This window comes from Hyla sarda, chromosome 1 (assembly GCF_029499605.1).
Source record: "Hyla sarda isolate aHylSar1 chromosome 1, aHylSar1.hap1, whole genome shotgun sequence".
NCBI classification, from domain to species: Eukaryota; Metazoa; Chordata; class Amphibia; order Anura; family Hylidae; genus Hyla; species Hyla sarda.
This window is the reverse complement of record NC_079189.1, coordinates 188,212,009-188,226,937: the sequence shown is the minus strand read 5'-3', so window position 1 is coordinate 188,226,937 and position 14,929 is coordinate 188,212,009. Positions and strand designations below refer to the sequence as shown.

Sequence of the window (14,929 nt, the reverse complement as noted above, 5' to 3'; positions counted from 1 at the left end):
CTTAGTTTTAGCAAAACTGGCATTTGCTAGGCATTGGAGGGCTATACCCCCCCCCCCCCCCTTCGCTGAAGTATTCTCCTTTTTGTCTCATCTATATCAATTCGGAAGACCCTCAGCGCTTTATAATAGGACATGCTGTTTACTCAATCGTAGATGGAATAATTGGCCTACAATACAGGTGAAACTTGAAAAATTTGAATATCGTGCAAAAGTTTATTTCTTTCAGTAAGGCAACTTAAAAGGTAAAACTAATATATGAAAAATACTCATTAAATACAAAGCAAGATAGTTCAAGTCGTGATGTGTCATAATTGTGATGATTATGGTTACAGCTCATGAAAACCGCAAACCCCAAATATATAATATGATTTGGGGAGTCATGTCATCTGCTGGTGTTGATCCACTGTGCTTCATTAAGTCCAGGGTCAACGTATCCGTCTACCAGGAGATTTTGAAGCACTTCATGCTTTCTTCTGCAGACGAGTTGCATTACTGAAATAAATGAACTTTTGCACGATATTCAAATTTTTCGAGTTTCACCTGTAGGTTACATGGAGTTCTAGTCTTTGCAGAGTTGAAGTTACTTATTTGGTTCTGTTGTTTTGTATTACTTAATAACTTGGAATACATTCATTTCCATGTTCCTGAGATGCTGTTACAGTACTTACCGTTGATAGAATGTTCCATGGATATCAAATTCTTTATTGCAAAATACCATATTTTTCATCATATAAGACGCTCCGGCATATAAGACGCATCTAATTTTATAGGATAAAAATCTAGAAAATAAAGATTCTGAACCAAATACAATGTAAAGTATAGGACAGTGATCTTCAACCTGCGGACCTTCAGATGTTGCAAAACTTCAACTTCCAGCATGCCCGGACAGCCGTTGGCTGTCCGTGCATGCTGTGAGTTGTAGTTTTGCAACATCTGGAGGTCCGAAGGTTGAATACCACTGGTATAGGAGGTAGTACTCAAGTGTCCCCGCCGCTCCGTACCCGTCACAGCTCGTGACCGCTGCCCTGGATCTCGCCCTCCATCGCTGTCGCCACGTCCCCGGGGTGTCCCTGTCGCTCTGGAACGTCTCTGCTGCCCGGTATCCTCGCTCTCCGTCGCCGCCATGACGTCGCTACGCACGCCGCTCCTATTGGATGACGGGACGGCGTGCGCGACGACATGATGACGACGAACAAGAGCGCAGGGGACCCCGGCATGGAGCAGACACCGAGGAGGCAGGTAAGGTCCCTCCCTTTGTCCTGTAAGCTGTTCGGGATGGCGCGATTTCACTGGGGCGGTCCCAAATAGCCCGACTGAACAGCCGGGTTGGTGTTATTTTAACTTCAGACACAGTGGTCAGCTTTGATCGCTGCATCTGAAGGGTTAATACAGGGCATCACCACGATCAGTGATGTCCTGTATTAGCCGTGGGTCCTGGCCGTTGATGGCCGCAGGGACCGCTGCGATTGGTGTGTATTCGCCGTATAAGATGCACCCACTTTTCCCCCTCAGTTTTGGGGAAGAAAAAGTGCGTCTTATGCGGCGAAAAATATGGTATGTGATTGTTAAATGTTAAAGCAGACTATTGCTTTTTTGTCAGCTTCGCCTATTTCCATGGTCGTTCTGCATAATGACAATGCTAGATAAACTGCAAAACATGTTTTTCTGGTGTGCACCTTTAAATACTTGATCCCATATATAACTTCAAAATCTCACCATTTAGCTGGGGGAGCACTGAAAGCTATAGTGGTTGTCCTATATATTTCATTATATTATGTAGACTGTGTTTACCCTGTACATAACAACACAATTGTCAATTTATGTATATTTCTTTCCAAGAGATATACAAGAGGAACAACAATATTCACAGTACTAAGAAATGCTTCTGAATGATTATTTTTCAGGAAAAGAAAGTATTATCTAAAGTAGGCATGTCAGGAATTCTGTCAGGTCCTCTGATACAATATCAATAACATTAAAGGGATTTTCCAGGATTAAAAATACATTAGAATAAAACTGGTACATGTGTCCTTAGTTTGGGTATGGGATTACACCTTGGCTTTGTTCAGTTTAATAGAACTGAGCTACAATGCCACACACTATCTGAGGAGTGGTGCTGTTTCTGAAAAAAAGGGAATTTGTGTTTCTAATCCTGGATAGCCCCTTTAAGTTCAATGATGGAGCCTTTAAAGGGGTACTCCCACCCTAGACAGGGGTACTCCCACCCTAGAACGGAAGTCTGTGATGTCAGGACTCTGCCCCCGTGTGACATCACGCCCGTCCCCTCAATGCAAGTCTATGGGAGGGGGCGTGATGGCCATCACGCCCCCTCCCATAGACTTGCATTGAGGGGACGGGCGTGACGTCACACGGGGGCAAAGTCCTGACATCACAGACTTCCGTTCCCTTAGTCGCGACTCAGACCCTCCGGGTTTCCGGTGAAAAAACAGGTGGGTGCCGCATGCAATAATGCGGGGGTCTCCAGCGGCGGGACCCCCGCGATCAGACATCTTATCCCCTATCCTTTTGATAGGGGATAAGATGTCTTGGGTGGGAGTACCCCTTTAAGTAATGTTGCATATGTAATTAATAAGGAAAATGACATTTCCATTTAGTAGATTGATACAATGAAACACAATAGAAGTAAAATTCATGAATATTTTATTCTGTTTGAAAGCCATTGGTCAAAAACTGTAAAGAAATGTGCTTCTATATGGGACAGTATATTGTAGATATCTGCAAAAAGTAACAAAGGCACTTATAATTCAGGAAGAGACTTTTGTGATATAGTGGCATCCAGTATTTTCGGCTTTTCCTATCATACTGTAGCAACCGTCATACTATGATATCACCATAATTGCTAGTAAAATATAATGTGCTGCATTGTAGACATTTTAATACCATGTTCTCACATTGTCAATTTATATAAGCCACAAGGAATTACTGCAGTATTTCACACTGGACAGCAGACACATGTACACTAACCATTGCAATGTTCTGTGTGTTAAGCAGGCATGCGTCCATTGTAATTGGTCTAATTTAATAATACTGATCCCCTCTGCACAGTCTGAGCAGCCTCTAAGCTCTATAGATCTGGTATTCATAAGTGAGCTCTCAAATGCATATGGAAGTTGCCAGCAATTGGTTGAGCCAAATTTCTGTGTTCTGAAAGACTTTCCTGACACAGAACAGGATATATTGTAATTCCGATCCGGCATGATTGATCTTCATAAGAAAATACTATAGCAATATTCCCTTTCTATGGAAAGAACTCCATGCCAGTGCACAGGAAACTAAAGAAATATGTTTGGATTTCATTAAAGCAGAATACACAAACAGAGATTATTTCTACGTAGATAAATTTCATACATTTTGTAAAATCAGTGGGCATGCACTGTTACAATAGTAAATGTCATTTTTGTAAAGAAACGTCACTGTCGCAAAATGGTTATTTACACAGATAAGCTCCAATAGCTCCAGTTCAAATATATAGATTTAATTTCAGTCAGTGTTTTTATGTTCTCTGGTACCAATGACGCTAATAAACGTCCCCATCTTGTACCAACGCCAAACTCACAGTCTTTTGGAGCAGTGGCTCTTTGCTCAATGCTTATATTTTCTGGCAAATGTGTAGTCGTGATTTTGAAGAATATGTGGCATCTTTCCATACTTTACAAGACAGGCCTTTAGCACAGTCACATCTTTGAAAAATCTCCAAGCCATGGGAGCCCTTTTTTCTTAGTTTTGTGCAAACCTCCCCTTGACGTAATACAGGTTTACAGATTTTGGTCCAGAAATGTCGAGCACAGCAATAGCCTTCGATGCAGTCAGTTGACCGAAGACAGGGATCTCCTTCATGCCCTGCCAAGAAGCATAAAAACAAGTTAATTCCAATTTTACTAGGAAAATGACCAATAACATGCATTTAAAGCAAAGATAAATACTTTTTCTGGGAAAAAGTCCTGAAAAACCCTTTTAATCATACATTAGTTCAGAGTAAAACTGGCGGGTTAACTGGGCCATCAGTGCCGAGACATCACAAGAGGAAGGGTCACTGCGCACTAGCGCACTATACCATGTTGGCAGCATCAGCTTTTTTCTTAAACCTACAGAGCCGATGTTTCTCACTGGGATACCCAATACCCCCAATTTATATAGCGCCAACAGATTATGCAGCACTTTTGAGAGTACAAATAAGGAAAAATATTAGACAGTACAATATTACATACTGTCTATGATTATATGTGCGCAGGTCCTGTTATTTTTCAAAGACTTGAAAAGATATGGTCACTTGACCCTACTAATGCAGGTCCTCCAGCCAGAGGTAGGAGCAGCAAGGCAACACAGAGGAGTAGAGTATGAGCTGTGTGGGGTCTATCTAGGGTCTAGAGTCATTTTAGGCATTGGGTGTCTGAATTTAATAATTGGTTTCTAGGGTCTGTTTTACCTTTGTGACTTTGCTATAGAATGTGGGTTGATTGCAGAAGTGGGGGCCAAAAATGTCTTCATAGTATACTCTGCAATTTTCAAAAGTTGCCAATGACATCTGGCCCAAATGAAAAAAAGGTATCTGGATTTACAGTGGAGCTGTCTGCTGTCCTGACTTGTCTGTTTTAGTAAATATATGTATTCCACACAAAATATACAGAAAGTCTCTTTGTAGCCCAAGTCAGTTGATAATATTAGCACAGAAAGGTGGTTTTAAACATAGATATGGTGTGGCAGAGCAGCTGGAAGAAACAAGTTTGGGATCCAAGTTTAGAGTGGGCATAGGCCTTTGGCCTACTTAATATTCCGCTGAAGGTACTATTTTATGAGGCAACTATTTTATGGCAGTATTTTGGTCAAAATTTAGCATCAGCATCTGTGCGACAATGAGGAGTGGGTCCAAAACACAGAAGAGGCCAAATGTATCAATTATAGTTTTTTCTGTGTAGGTTCCAATCTAAGTTTCAACTTAAAAATACTAATGTTAAATACTGAACAAAATACTGAAGAAAGTGACCTCACGAAAGAACCTAATGTAACAGCTGCCTGGCCTAGCACAAGTGCAAAAGAAACACATTGCACAGTGCCTTGTTTCTTTTGTTATAATAAAAGCTACTGTATTGTGTGTTATACAGAAAGCCTTTTGGACACTTTTAATATTAAATGCATAAAATAAAATAAAAAAGCAAAAAAAGGTTATTTTATTAATTGTTGGTGGGGGATAGTGGAGTTTAGTGCTTAACTGAATTTTTGCCCCAGGTGAAGGAAAGTCTATCCATGGCGCTTTGTAAGTTTACCACATATTTTCACTATGACAAGGTTCACATATAACAACTGTGTCCAAAAAAAACATTACATGAAATAGAAGACATATAGCAGAAAACTTGATGCCTACATTAGTTCTATCATCATTGTTCCTCAGGAATTGTACAAAATGGTCCACATTTTTTATTTAATTTTCACCTAAGTTTTCTACTTTTCTACACAGGTCAAAAGGCCCCATCTAAAATTGTACAAAAAAAAAAAAATGATATAAGTTGACAGAAGTGTACATGTTTAGGTTGTAAATGTACTTGTAGGGTCATTTTATTGACGACAAAGGTTATAAAAAGGCATTATTAGTGGCCCAAATATGTGACGGTTATTAGTTGGTGTAAGACAGCTCCAAATGTATCAAATTAATTTAAGAGGTATAAGTCATTATTAACATGTGGGTCTATTTCTTTTAATGACTCTTGACTACTAATGGTTCAACAATATTTATTTACAGTAAGAGAGGTGCATATCCATATGTAGTTGTAGTTTACATTTACTTGCATTGCAAATATGTGCATTAACTGTAAAACAGTAGTGTCATCCCATTTGGCATAATAGACACAACAGGCATGCAATTGATTGATAAATATGGGATCATTTTGCAGCTTCATATTTCCTAATGCATTTAATTATGTTACAAAGATTGGCTTGGACAATAAAGTTCTGCACCCCCAGAAACCAGGCAGTCTCAAATACTGAACTTTCCAGTTCAAGGCAAAATTGCTACTAAAGGGTCAAAATTGCAGAGAAGGGTCAAGATTAGAGATGAGTGAATCGAATCTGACGAATCTGAATTCGTTAGGAATTTCAGGAAAAATTTGATTCGCAACAAATGCGACTATCGCCACGATTCGATCGCGCGAATCGCTTCATTAAACTCCATTTAATGCGGTCCAGGCTCAAGGGCATCTAAATGGCGTATCCACATGTGAGGACATGGGGAAAGGAATCCTGGGAAGGCGGGAACAAGGGTCGGCGGGATGACCCTGAATCACATGCAGCATAACAGCAGCTAGTCACCCCTGTGAGGTCACAGCCATCTTGCAGGCAGTCACTTCCGCCTTTTATTGCAGAGAGAGAGAGAGAGAAGGAGAGAGACAGCGCTGTCTGTTGCACAGAAATGCATTTTTACACCAGCGATTCAGCGCCCAGTCACATCAGCGTTCTATTGCAGAGAGGGACAGAGAGCAGTGTGTTGCACAGAAAAGCATTTTTACAGCAGCGGTTCACCTCAAGCCCAAACTGTTAAGGAGGTGGGTGCCTCAAAAGGCAGGGACAGAGGGACGGGCATCTTAATTGTCAGTGGGCACTTATCCCTCCCTCTTTTCAGTCTACCACCATACAGCTATACCTGTCCTGTTGGATATCAGCACCTGTACCTCCCTCCAGTTGTCTGTCAAGCCAGCTGTTATCTCTCAATCTTAACATCTTTGCTATTAGGATAATATACCCCTGGGTTCTGTCCAATGTGTTTTTGTGTTTTTTTTGTTGTTGCACTTTATTACACCCTTTTTTTCATCATTTAATTTCTTCATATTTTTTTTAGTAAAATACAATAAAGGTTGTGTTTTACTATGTTATTTGACAGATCAGGAGGATTAGTTCTCAGTGATTTCTTTGTTTGAATACCCTTGTGACTCCTACCATTGTCTAGCCTGGACCACATCTAACTGTGTGGCCCTGGCTCGGGGAATTTTTTTTGGTGTGTACAACAACTGAAAAGCAAATAGTAGCCAGCCAGTTAGGGTGAGCAGAGCCCCAAAAGCATATTGTTTGGGCAAGCAAGGCTAAATGCCGGAAGAATTAACTCGCAAAAACACTGCTACATGGGACCCGGTGCGCATATGATGGGGCAACCAGTCTTGCCCCATCACTAAACTGATACTTAGTCCTGTGGGGACTTCCTGGCAGAGGTGTGCACGGTGAGTGATGTCATTGCAAGCGCCGTGCAGGCACCTCTGCCAGGAAGTCCCCGCAGGCAGATGTAAGCAGCACAGTCCAGGTGGGGAATCTGTGATACGGCTACCTAATGTGGGGAATCTGTGCTAAGGCTACCTAATGTGGGGAATCTGTGCTAAGGCTACCTAATGTGGGGAATCTGTGCTAAGGCTACCTAATGTGGGGAATCTGTGCTAAGGCTATCTAATGTGGGGAAACTGTGCTGCGCTACCTAATGTGGGGAAACGGTGCTACGGCTGCCTTATATGGGGTATCTATGCTAAGGCTTAGTAATGTGGGGAATCTGTGCTAAGGCTACCTAATGTGGAGAATCTGTGCTAAGGCTACCTAATGTGGGGAATCTGTGCTACGACTACCTAATGTGGGGAAACTGCTGACTTCCTAATGTGGGAAAACTGCTGCCTACCTATTGCTTCCCCCCAGCACCCCCATCACCTGTCAGCTCATGCTATTACCATAGGGAGGTAGGGAAAATTGAGGGGGGGTGTTGCTGGTGGATGATAGGGGCATTATATGTGAGGGGCGCATGTGGCTGAAGTCAGCAGCTACTGTCCAGCCAAGAAGTGGAGGAGATATCCACCGCTTCCTCTGCTAGGCGGACAAGTAGTAATGAGGAGAGTGGCGTGGGAGGTGGTTTTGTGAGCGTTCAGGCTCCTGAAGCAGACACTGAGGAGGACATCAGTGACGTGCAGACACAACTCAATGATGATGAAGCTGATCTAACTTGGGAGCCGGGTGCAGAAGGGGCCTCATCATCATCAGAAGAGGGTTGCAGGTGTCCCGTGAGGCAGCAGCTGAGCCAGTAAGGTGGTAGCATGGTTGGCAGTCAGCATGGTAGCAGAAGTGGAAAGTCTGGAGCCAAACGTGCCTGGGGTAGACCACTTGTTTTGCAGCAGCCTACCTTCCCGGGAGGTAGTGGAACTGGGGTTCCTGGAGTTGGCGGCAGTAGCAGTCAATCAGGGCGGACTGTTGGTGGGAAAATCAGCTACACGGAGGTGTGGCAGTTTTTCATCAAGCATCCAGATGATGTTAACCTGGCTACAGAGCAGTACCAGCTCCATCAGTAACATCCTGAGTCTACAGTCGCTGATGAGTAGCAACTCATCAGCAGCAGGTAGACCTGGAGCAGGACCTGAACCAGCAAGTGGTGGCATACCTTGACATGACCATGCCAACGCACCTTGAAGATCCGCTGGACTTCTGGGCAGCCAAACTTGAAATGTGGCCGCAACTAGCAGAGTTTGCCCTGGAAAAGCTGTCCTGCCTGTCAGTAGTGTGCCATCAAAGCAGGTGTTTAGTGCGGCGGGGGCCATAGTAACCCCAAGGAGAACTTGTCTGTCCACGAAAAATGTGCAGAGACTGACCTTTGTGAAGATGAATCGGGCATGGATCAGCCAAGATATCCACATACCAATGCCTGCTGCATCAGAGTAGATTGACCATGGTGCCAATCCAACACAAATATGGATAGTGCTAAACAAATTTAAGTCACTGCTCCCCAGTTACAGACATTCATCCACATCAGACCACCATTAAGTATTGAGGATATGCATTACTTAAAACGTAACTTTTAATAATATTCTTAGGATAAAATATATGTACCCAACTATTATTATTTTTTTTTTAAATCAAACAAAAGGAAATGTTTGCAAAAAACACCATGTGCCACCTACACCACCAAGTATTGATATGATGCAAAAACCTCTAAAAGATGGAAGGGAACAACATGTGGTCCATTGTAACGGGGGGTTCTTTACAACACATCAATACTTGGTGGTGTAGGTGGCACATGGTGTTTTTTGCACACATTTTCTTATGTTTGATTTAACCAAAAATTTGGGGTCCACATATTTTATCCTAAGAATATTATTAAAAGTTACGTTTTACGTAATGGATATCCTCAATGCTTGTGCACACTAAAACTTTTACAAAAGAGACTGTTTTCTTCTGCCTACCTGCCTCAGCTACTATTCTGATCCTGCCAGCCACTATATGGTATCCTCATGGTGCCGCCAATTCCAGGCTGTGTCATTCAGTCACTATATGGTCTCCTCATGCTACCGCCACCTCCATGCTGTGTCATTAAGCCACTATATAGTCTCTTCATGCTGCCGCCTCCTCCATGCTGTGTCATTCAGCCACTATATGGTCTCCTCATACTGATGCCACCTCCAGGCTCTGTTATTGTGCCGCTCTGCGACAGTGATTCCAATAGCGACACCTCTAATCTGCATGACATACTGAATAACAGTATTATTTCACTATGCGTGTTACAGCAAGGCAAAGTGTTCTACGCCCCTATTGAGGCTCTCTGTAGGGCAGAAATAGCTGTTTTTAACCCCTTCAGGACCAAGCCCATTTTGGCCTTAAGGACCAGAGCGTTTTTTGCACATCTGACCACTGTCACTTTAAACATTAATAACTCTGGAATGCTTTTAGTTATCATTCTGATTCTGAGATTGTTTTTTCGTGACATATTCTACTTTAACATGGTGGTAAATTTTTGTGGTAACTTGCATCCTTTCCTTGTGAAAAATCCTAAAATTTTATGAAAAATTTGAAAATTTTGCATTTTTCTAACTTTGAAGCTCTCTGTTTGTAAGGAAAATGTATATTACAAATAAAAAAATTTTTTATTCACATATACAATATGTCTACTTTATGTCTGCATCATAAAAGTGACGAGTTTTTACTTTTGGAAGACACCAGAGGGCTTCAAAGTTCAGCAGCAATTTTCCAATTTTTCACAAAATTTTCAAACTCACTATTTTTCAGGGACCAGTTCAGGTTTGAAGTGGATTTGAAGGGTCTTCTTATTAGAAATACCCCACAAAAGACCCCATTATAAAAACTGCACCCCCCAAAGTATTCAAAATGACATTCAGTCATCATTTTAACCCTTTAGGTGTTTCACAGGAATAGAAGCTAAGTGAAGGAGAAAATTCACAATCTTCATTTTTTACACTCGCATGTTCTTGTAGACCCAATTTTTAAATTTTTACAAGGGGTAAAAGGAGAAAATGTATACTTATATTTGTAGCCCAATTTCTCTCGAGTAAGCACATACCTCATATGTCTATGTAAGGTGTTCGGAGGGTGCAGTAGAGGGCTCAGAAGGGAAAGAGCGATAAGGGGATTTTGGAGAGTACGTTTTTCTGAAATGGTTTTTGGGGGCATGTTGCATTTAGGAAGCCCTTATGGTGCCAGAACAGCAAAAAACCCTCACATGGCATACCATTTTGGAAACTAGACCCCTTGAGGTACGTAACAAGGAATAAAGTGAGCCTTAATACCCCACAGGTGTTTCGCGACTTTTGCATATGTAAAAAAAAATATTATTTTTTTCACTAAAATGTGTGTTTCCCCCCAAATTTCACATTTTTACAAGGGTCAATAGCAGGAAATACCCCCCAATATTTGTAACCCCTTCTCTTCTGAGTATGGAGGTACCCCATAAGTTGACCTGAAGTGCACTATGGGTGAACTACAATGCTCAGAAGAGAAGGAGTCATATTTGGCTTTTTGAGAGCAAATTTTGCTCGGGGGGCATGTCGCATTTAGGAAGCCCCTATGGTGCCAGAACAGCAAAAAATACCCACATGGCATACCATTTTGGAAACTAGACCCCTTGAGGAATGTAATAAGGAATAAAGTGAGCCTTATTACCCCACAGGTGTTTCATGACTTTTGCATATGTAAAAAAAAAAAAAAATTCCACTAAAATGTGTGTTTCCCCCCTAATTTCACCTTTTTGCAAGGGTTAATAGCAGAAAATACCCCCCAAAATTTGTAACCCCATCTCTTCTGAGTATGGAGGTACCCCATAAGTTGACCTGAAGTGCACTATGGGCGAACTACAATGCTCAGAAGAGAAGGAGTCATATTTGGCTTTTTGAGAGCAAATTTTGCTCGGGGGGCATGTCGCATTTAGGAAGCCCCTAAGGTGCCAGAACAGCAAAAAAAACCCACATGGCATACCATTTTGGAAACTAGACCCCTTGAGGAACGTAACAAGGGGTACAGTGAGCATTTGCCCCCCACTGGTGTCTGACAGATCTTTGGAACAGTGGGCTGTACAAGTTTTCATTTTCATGGACCACTGTTCCAAAGATCCGTCAGACACCTGTGGGGGGTAAATTCACACTGCACCCCTCATTACATTCCGTGAGGGGTGTCGTTTCCGAAATGGGGTCACATGTGGGGTTTTGTTTTTTTTGCGTTTGTCAAAACCGCTGTAACAATCAGCCACCCCTGTGCAAATCACCTCAAATGTACATGGTGCGCTCTCCCTTCTGGGCCTTGTTGTGCGCCCCCAGAGCACTTTGCGATCACATATGGGGTATCTCTGTAGTCGGGAGAAATTGCGTTACAAATTTTGGGGGGGCTTTTTTCCCTTTTACCTCTTGTGAAAATGTAAAGTATAGGGCAACATCAGCATGTTAGTGTAAAAAATAAAAAATGTTTACACTAACATTCTGGTGTAGACCCCAACATTTCCTTTTCATGAAGGGTTAAAGAAGAAAAAGCCCCCCAAACCTTGTAACGCAATTTCTCCTGAGTACGGCGATACCCCATATGTCGCCCTAAACTGTTGCCTTGAAATACGACAGGGCTCCAAAGTGAGAGCGCCATGTGCATTTGAGGCCTAAATTAGGGATTTGCATAGGGGTGGACATAGGGGTATTCTACGCCAGTGATTCCCAAACAGGGTGCCTCCAGCTGTTGCAAAACTCCCAGCATGCCTGGACAGTCAACGGCTGTCCGACAATACTGGGAGTTGTTGTTTTTCAACAGCTGGAGGCTCTGCTTTGGAAACAGTGGTGTACCGGACGTTCTTATTGGGGGAGGGGGGCTGTGTAAGGGTATGTGTATATGTAGTGTTTTTAACTTTTTATTTTATTGTGTGTTAGTGTAGTGTAGTGTTTTTAGGGTACAGTCACATGGGCGGGGGATTACAGCGAGTTTCCCAGCGCAAAATTTGCTGCATCTCAAGATGCGAGAAACCCACTGTAAAAGCCTCGCCCATGTGAATGTACCCTGTACATTCACAGGGGGGGGGTGCATCAGCTGTTGCAAAACCACAACTCCCAGCATGCATGGTCTGTTAGTGCATGCTGGGAGTCATAGTTTTGCAACAGCTGGAGGCACACAGGTTAGGGAACACTGAGTTAGAAACAGACAATGTTTCCCAACCAGTGTGTCTCCAGTTGTTGCAAAACTACAACTCCCAGCATGCCCAGACAGCTGAAGGGCATGCTGGGAGTTGTAGTTCGGCAACATCTGAAGGGCCAGATGTTGCTGAACTAAAACTCCCAGCATGCCTGGACAGTCAGTGCATACTGGGAGTTGTAGTTTTGCAACAGCTGGAAGAGCACAGATTGGAGACCATTATACAATGGTCTCCAAACTGGGGCCCTCCAGATGTTGCAAAACTACAACTCCCAGCATGCATGGTCTTTTAGTGCATGCTGGGAGTTATAGTTTTGCAACAGCTGGAGGCACACAGGTTAGGAAACACTGAGTTAGAAACAATGTTTCCCAACCAGTGTGTCTCCAGCTGTTGCAAAACTACAACTCCCAGCATGCCCAGACAGCTGAAGGGCATGCTGGGAGTTGTAGTTCGGCAACATCTGAAGGGCCAGATGTTGCTGAACTAAAACTCCCAGCATGCCTGGACAGTCAGTGCATGCTGGGAGTTGTAGTTTTGCAACAGCTGGAAGAGCACAGATTGGAGACCATTATACAATGGTCTCCAAACTGAGGCCCTCCAGATGTTGCAAAACTACAACTCCCAGCATGCCCAGACAGCCAAAGCCTGTCTAGGCATGCTGGGAGTTGTAGTTTTCAGACTCCTAGAAGCAGCAGTGAAGATCTTCACTGCTGCCTCTGAGGACTACATACTTACCCGTCGCTGCTCGTCAACGTGGCCGGTCCCGCGCTGCTCCTCGGTCCCGCCGCTGGATCAGGTAAGTCCGCCGGTCCCCTCCTGTTCCCCCCCGTGTGCCGCAGGTCCCCGCGAGCCCCCGCAGCCTTCGTCCCCCGTTCTGCCCGACTTCCAGGGGCGGGCAGTGCGGGGGATCTGAACTTTCACCCCAGATCACTGTGATTGGTCCACAGGGACCAATCACAGTGATCGCTGACCAGGACCATCAATTGATGGTCCTGGGGGTGAAGCAGAAGTTGTCCCCTGCTGGAAACAGCGGGACTTCTGCCAGTTAACCCGTGCGATGCTGCGCATCGCCGGGTTAACTGAATGTCATTTATAAACGCCGGGATGCGCGAACGCACTGCACAACCCGGCGTTTATATATGACATTCTGCGGGAAGGGGTTAATAGCGATTCGCCGCAAATAAATTCAGACAGTTCTTTGGAAAATTCGCTCATCTCTAGTCAAGATATACTGGGAGGACTTTTCTCTATCACTTGCTGTTACATTAACCATATTTTTATGAAGTGAACTTTAAGCACATAATGGGGAAATATTCAAAGACTTGTGTTATTAGTGCTCTTTATTTGGCACCTCAAAGAATATTAACTGCTCCTCATTTTCAGTATGTTTGGTCTTTTGAAAATTTGGGGAAAATAGCAAATCATTTACCACCAGGTATTCTTGGTATTAGCTGCGACACATTAAGCACCTGAAAGTGGTGCTAAACCTTTTAAAATAGGATGCTAATAACCCAAAAATCCTAACCACGCCCCTTTAACAGGGAGCTAAATCTGGTGCTAATTATCTAAATATGTGGCAGTAATAGTGTGCGCCACAGTTTAAAGGGGTACTCCAGAGAAAACCTTTTTTCTTTTAAATCAACTTGTGGCAGAAAGTTAAACCTAATGGTAAATTACTTCAATTAAAAAATCTTAATCCTTCCTGTACTTATTAGCTGCTGAATACTACAGAGGAAATTTATTTCTTTTTGGAATGCTCTCTGATGACATCACGAGCACAGTTCTCTCTGCTGACATTATTATAAAAATAATAACGCTTTATTTATTGTTGTCCTTAGTGGGATTTGAACCCAAGTCCCTAGCACTGCAAGGCAGCAGTGCTAACCACTGAGCCACCATGCTGCCTTTAGCATACATTTGCTATGCATCTTCTATGCATGGTTGCTAAAATGGACAGAGATGTCAGCAGAGAGCACTGTGCTCGGATGTCATCAGTGTTCCAAAAAGAAAGGAATTTCCTCTGTAGCATTCAGCAGCTAATAAGTACTGAAAGGATTAAGATTTTTTAATAGAAGTAATTTACAAATATGTTTAACTTTCTGCCACCAGTTGATTTAAAAGAAAAAAAAGGTTTTCACCGGAGTACCCCTTTAAGCAAATGTGGTGCAGCTAAAGCAAAGAAAAAAGTGGCGCTAAATTATATGAATAATACCCCCCCCCCTCCCCCCAATGTCTTTAAAGGGAATTAGTGCAGGTAATACTGGTGACAGATTCACTTTCAATAAAATAAATAATTTTACCTTTTATATGTGGCACTTTTGTATGATGCCTTCCAATATTCTGCCAACCTAAATCTTTGTTAGGCATGTGATTGTTTTTCTTTGGGCGCCCTTCAAGTTCTGGAATATGAGGTGTCAGGATGGTCTCAGCTACTGGGATACATATACCTATTAAAACCAAAAATAAAACATTTTCATATATATCTTAACAAAGTAA

At 42.8% G+C, this 14,929-nt stretch overlaps 1 protein-coding gene across 1 annotated transcript in view; it reads right to left on the bottom strand.

The window, feature by feature from the left end:
* Positions 1 to 2,674: 2,674 nt before the first annotated feature.
* DKK2 (dickkopf WNT signaling pathway inhibitor 2) overlaps positions 2,675 to 14,929 on the bottom strand; it is an 88,347-nt gene continuing 76,092 nt past the window's right edge. The window contains exons 3-4 of the mRNA XM_056551794.1: positions 14,734 to 14,880; positions 2,675 to 3,861 (exon numbers count right to left, since the gene is read on the bottom strand). Of these exons, the coding sequence (XP_056407769.1) occupies positions 3,611 to 3,861; positions 14,734 to 14,880 (398 nt within the window). The 3' untranslated portion in view covers positions 2,675 to 3,610. The remainder of the gene's footprint in view (positions 3,862 to 14,733; positions 14,881 to 14,929) is intronic.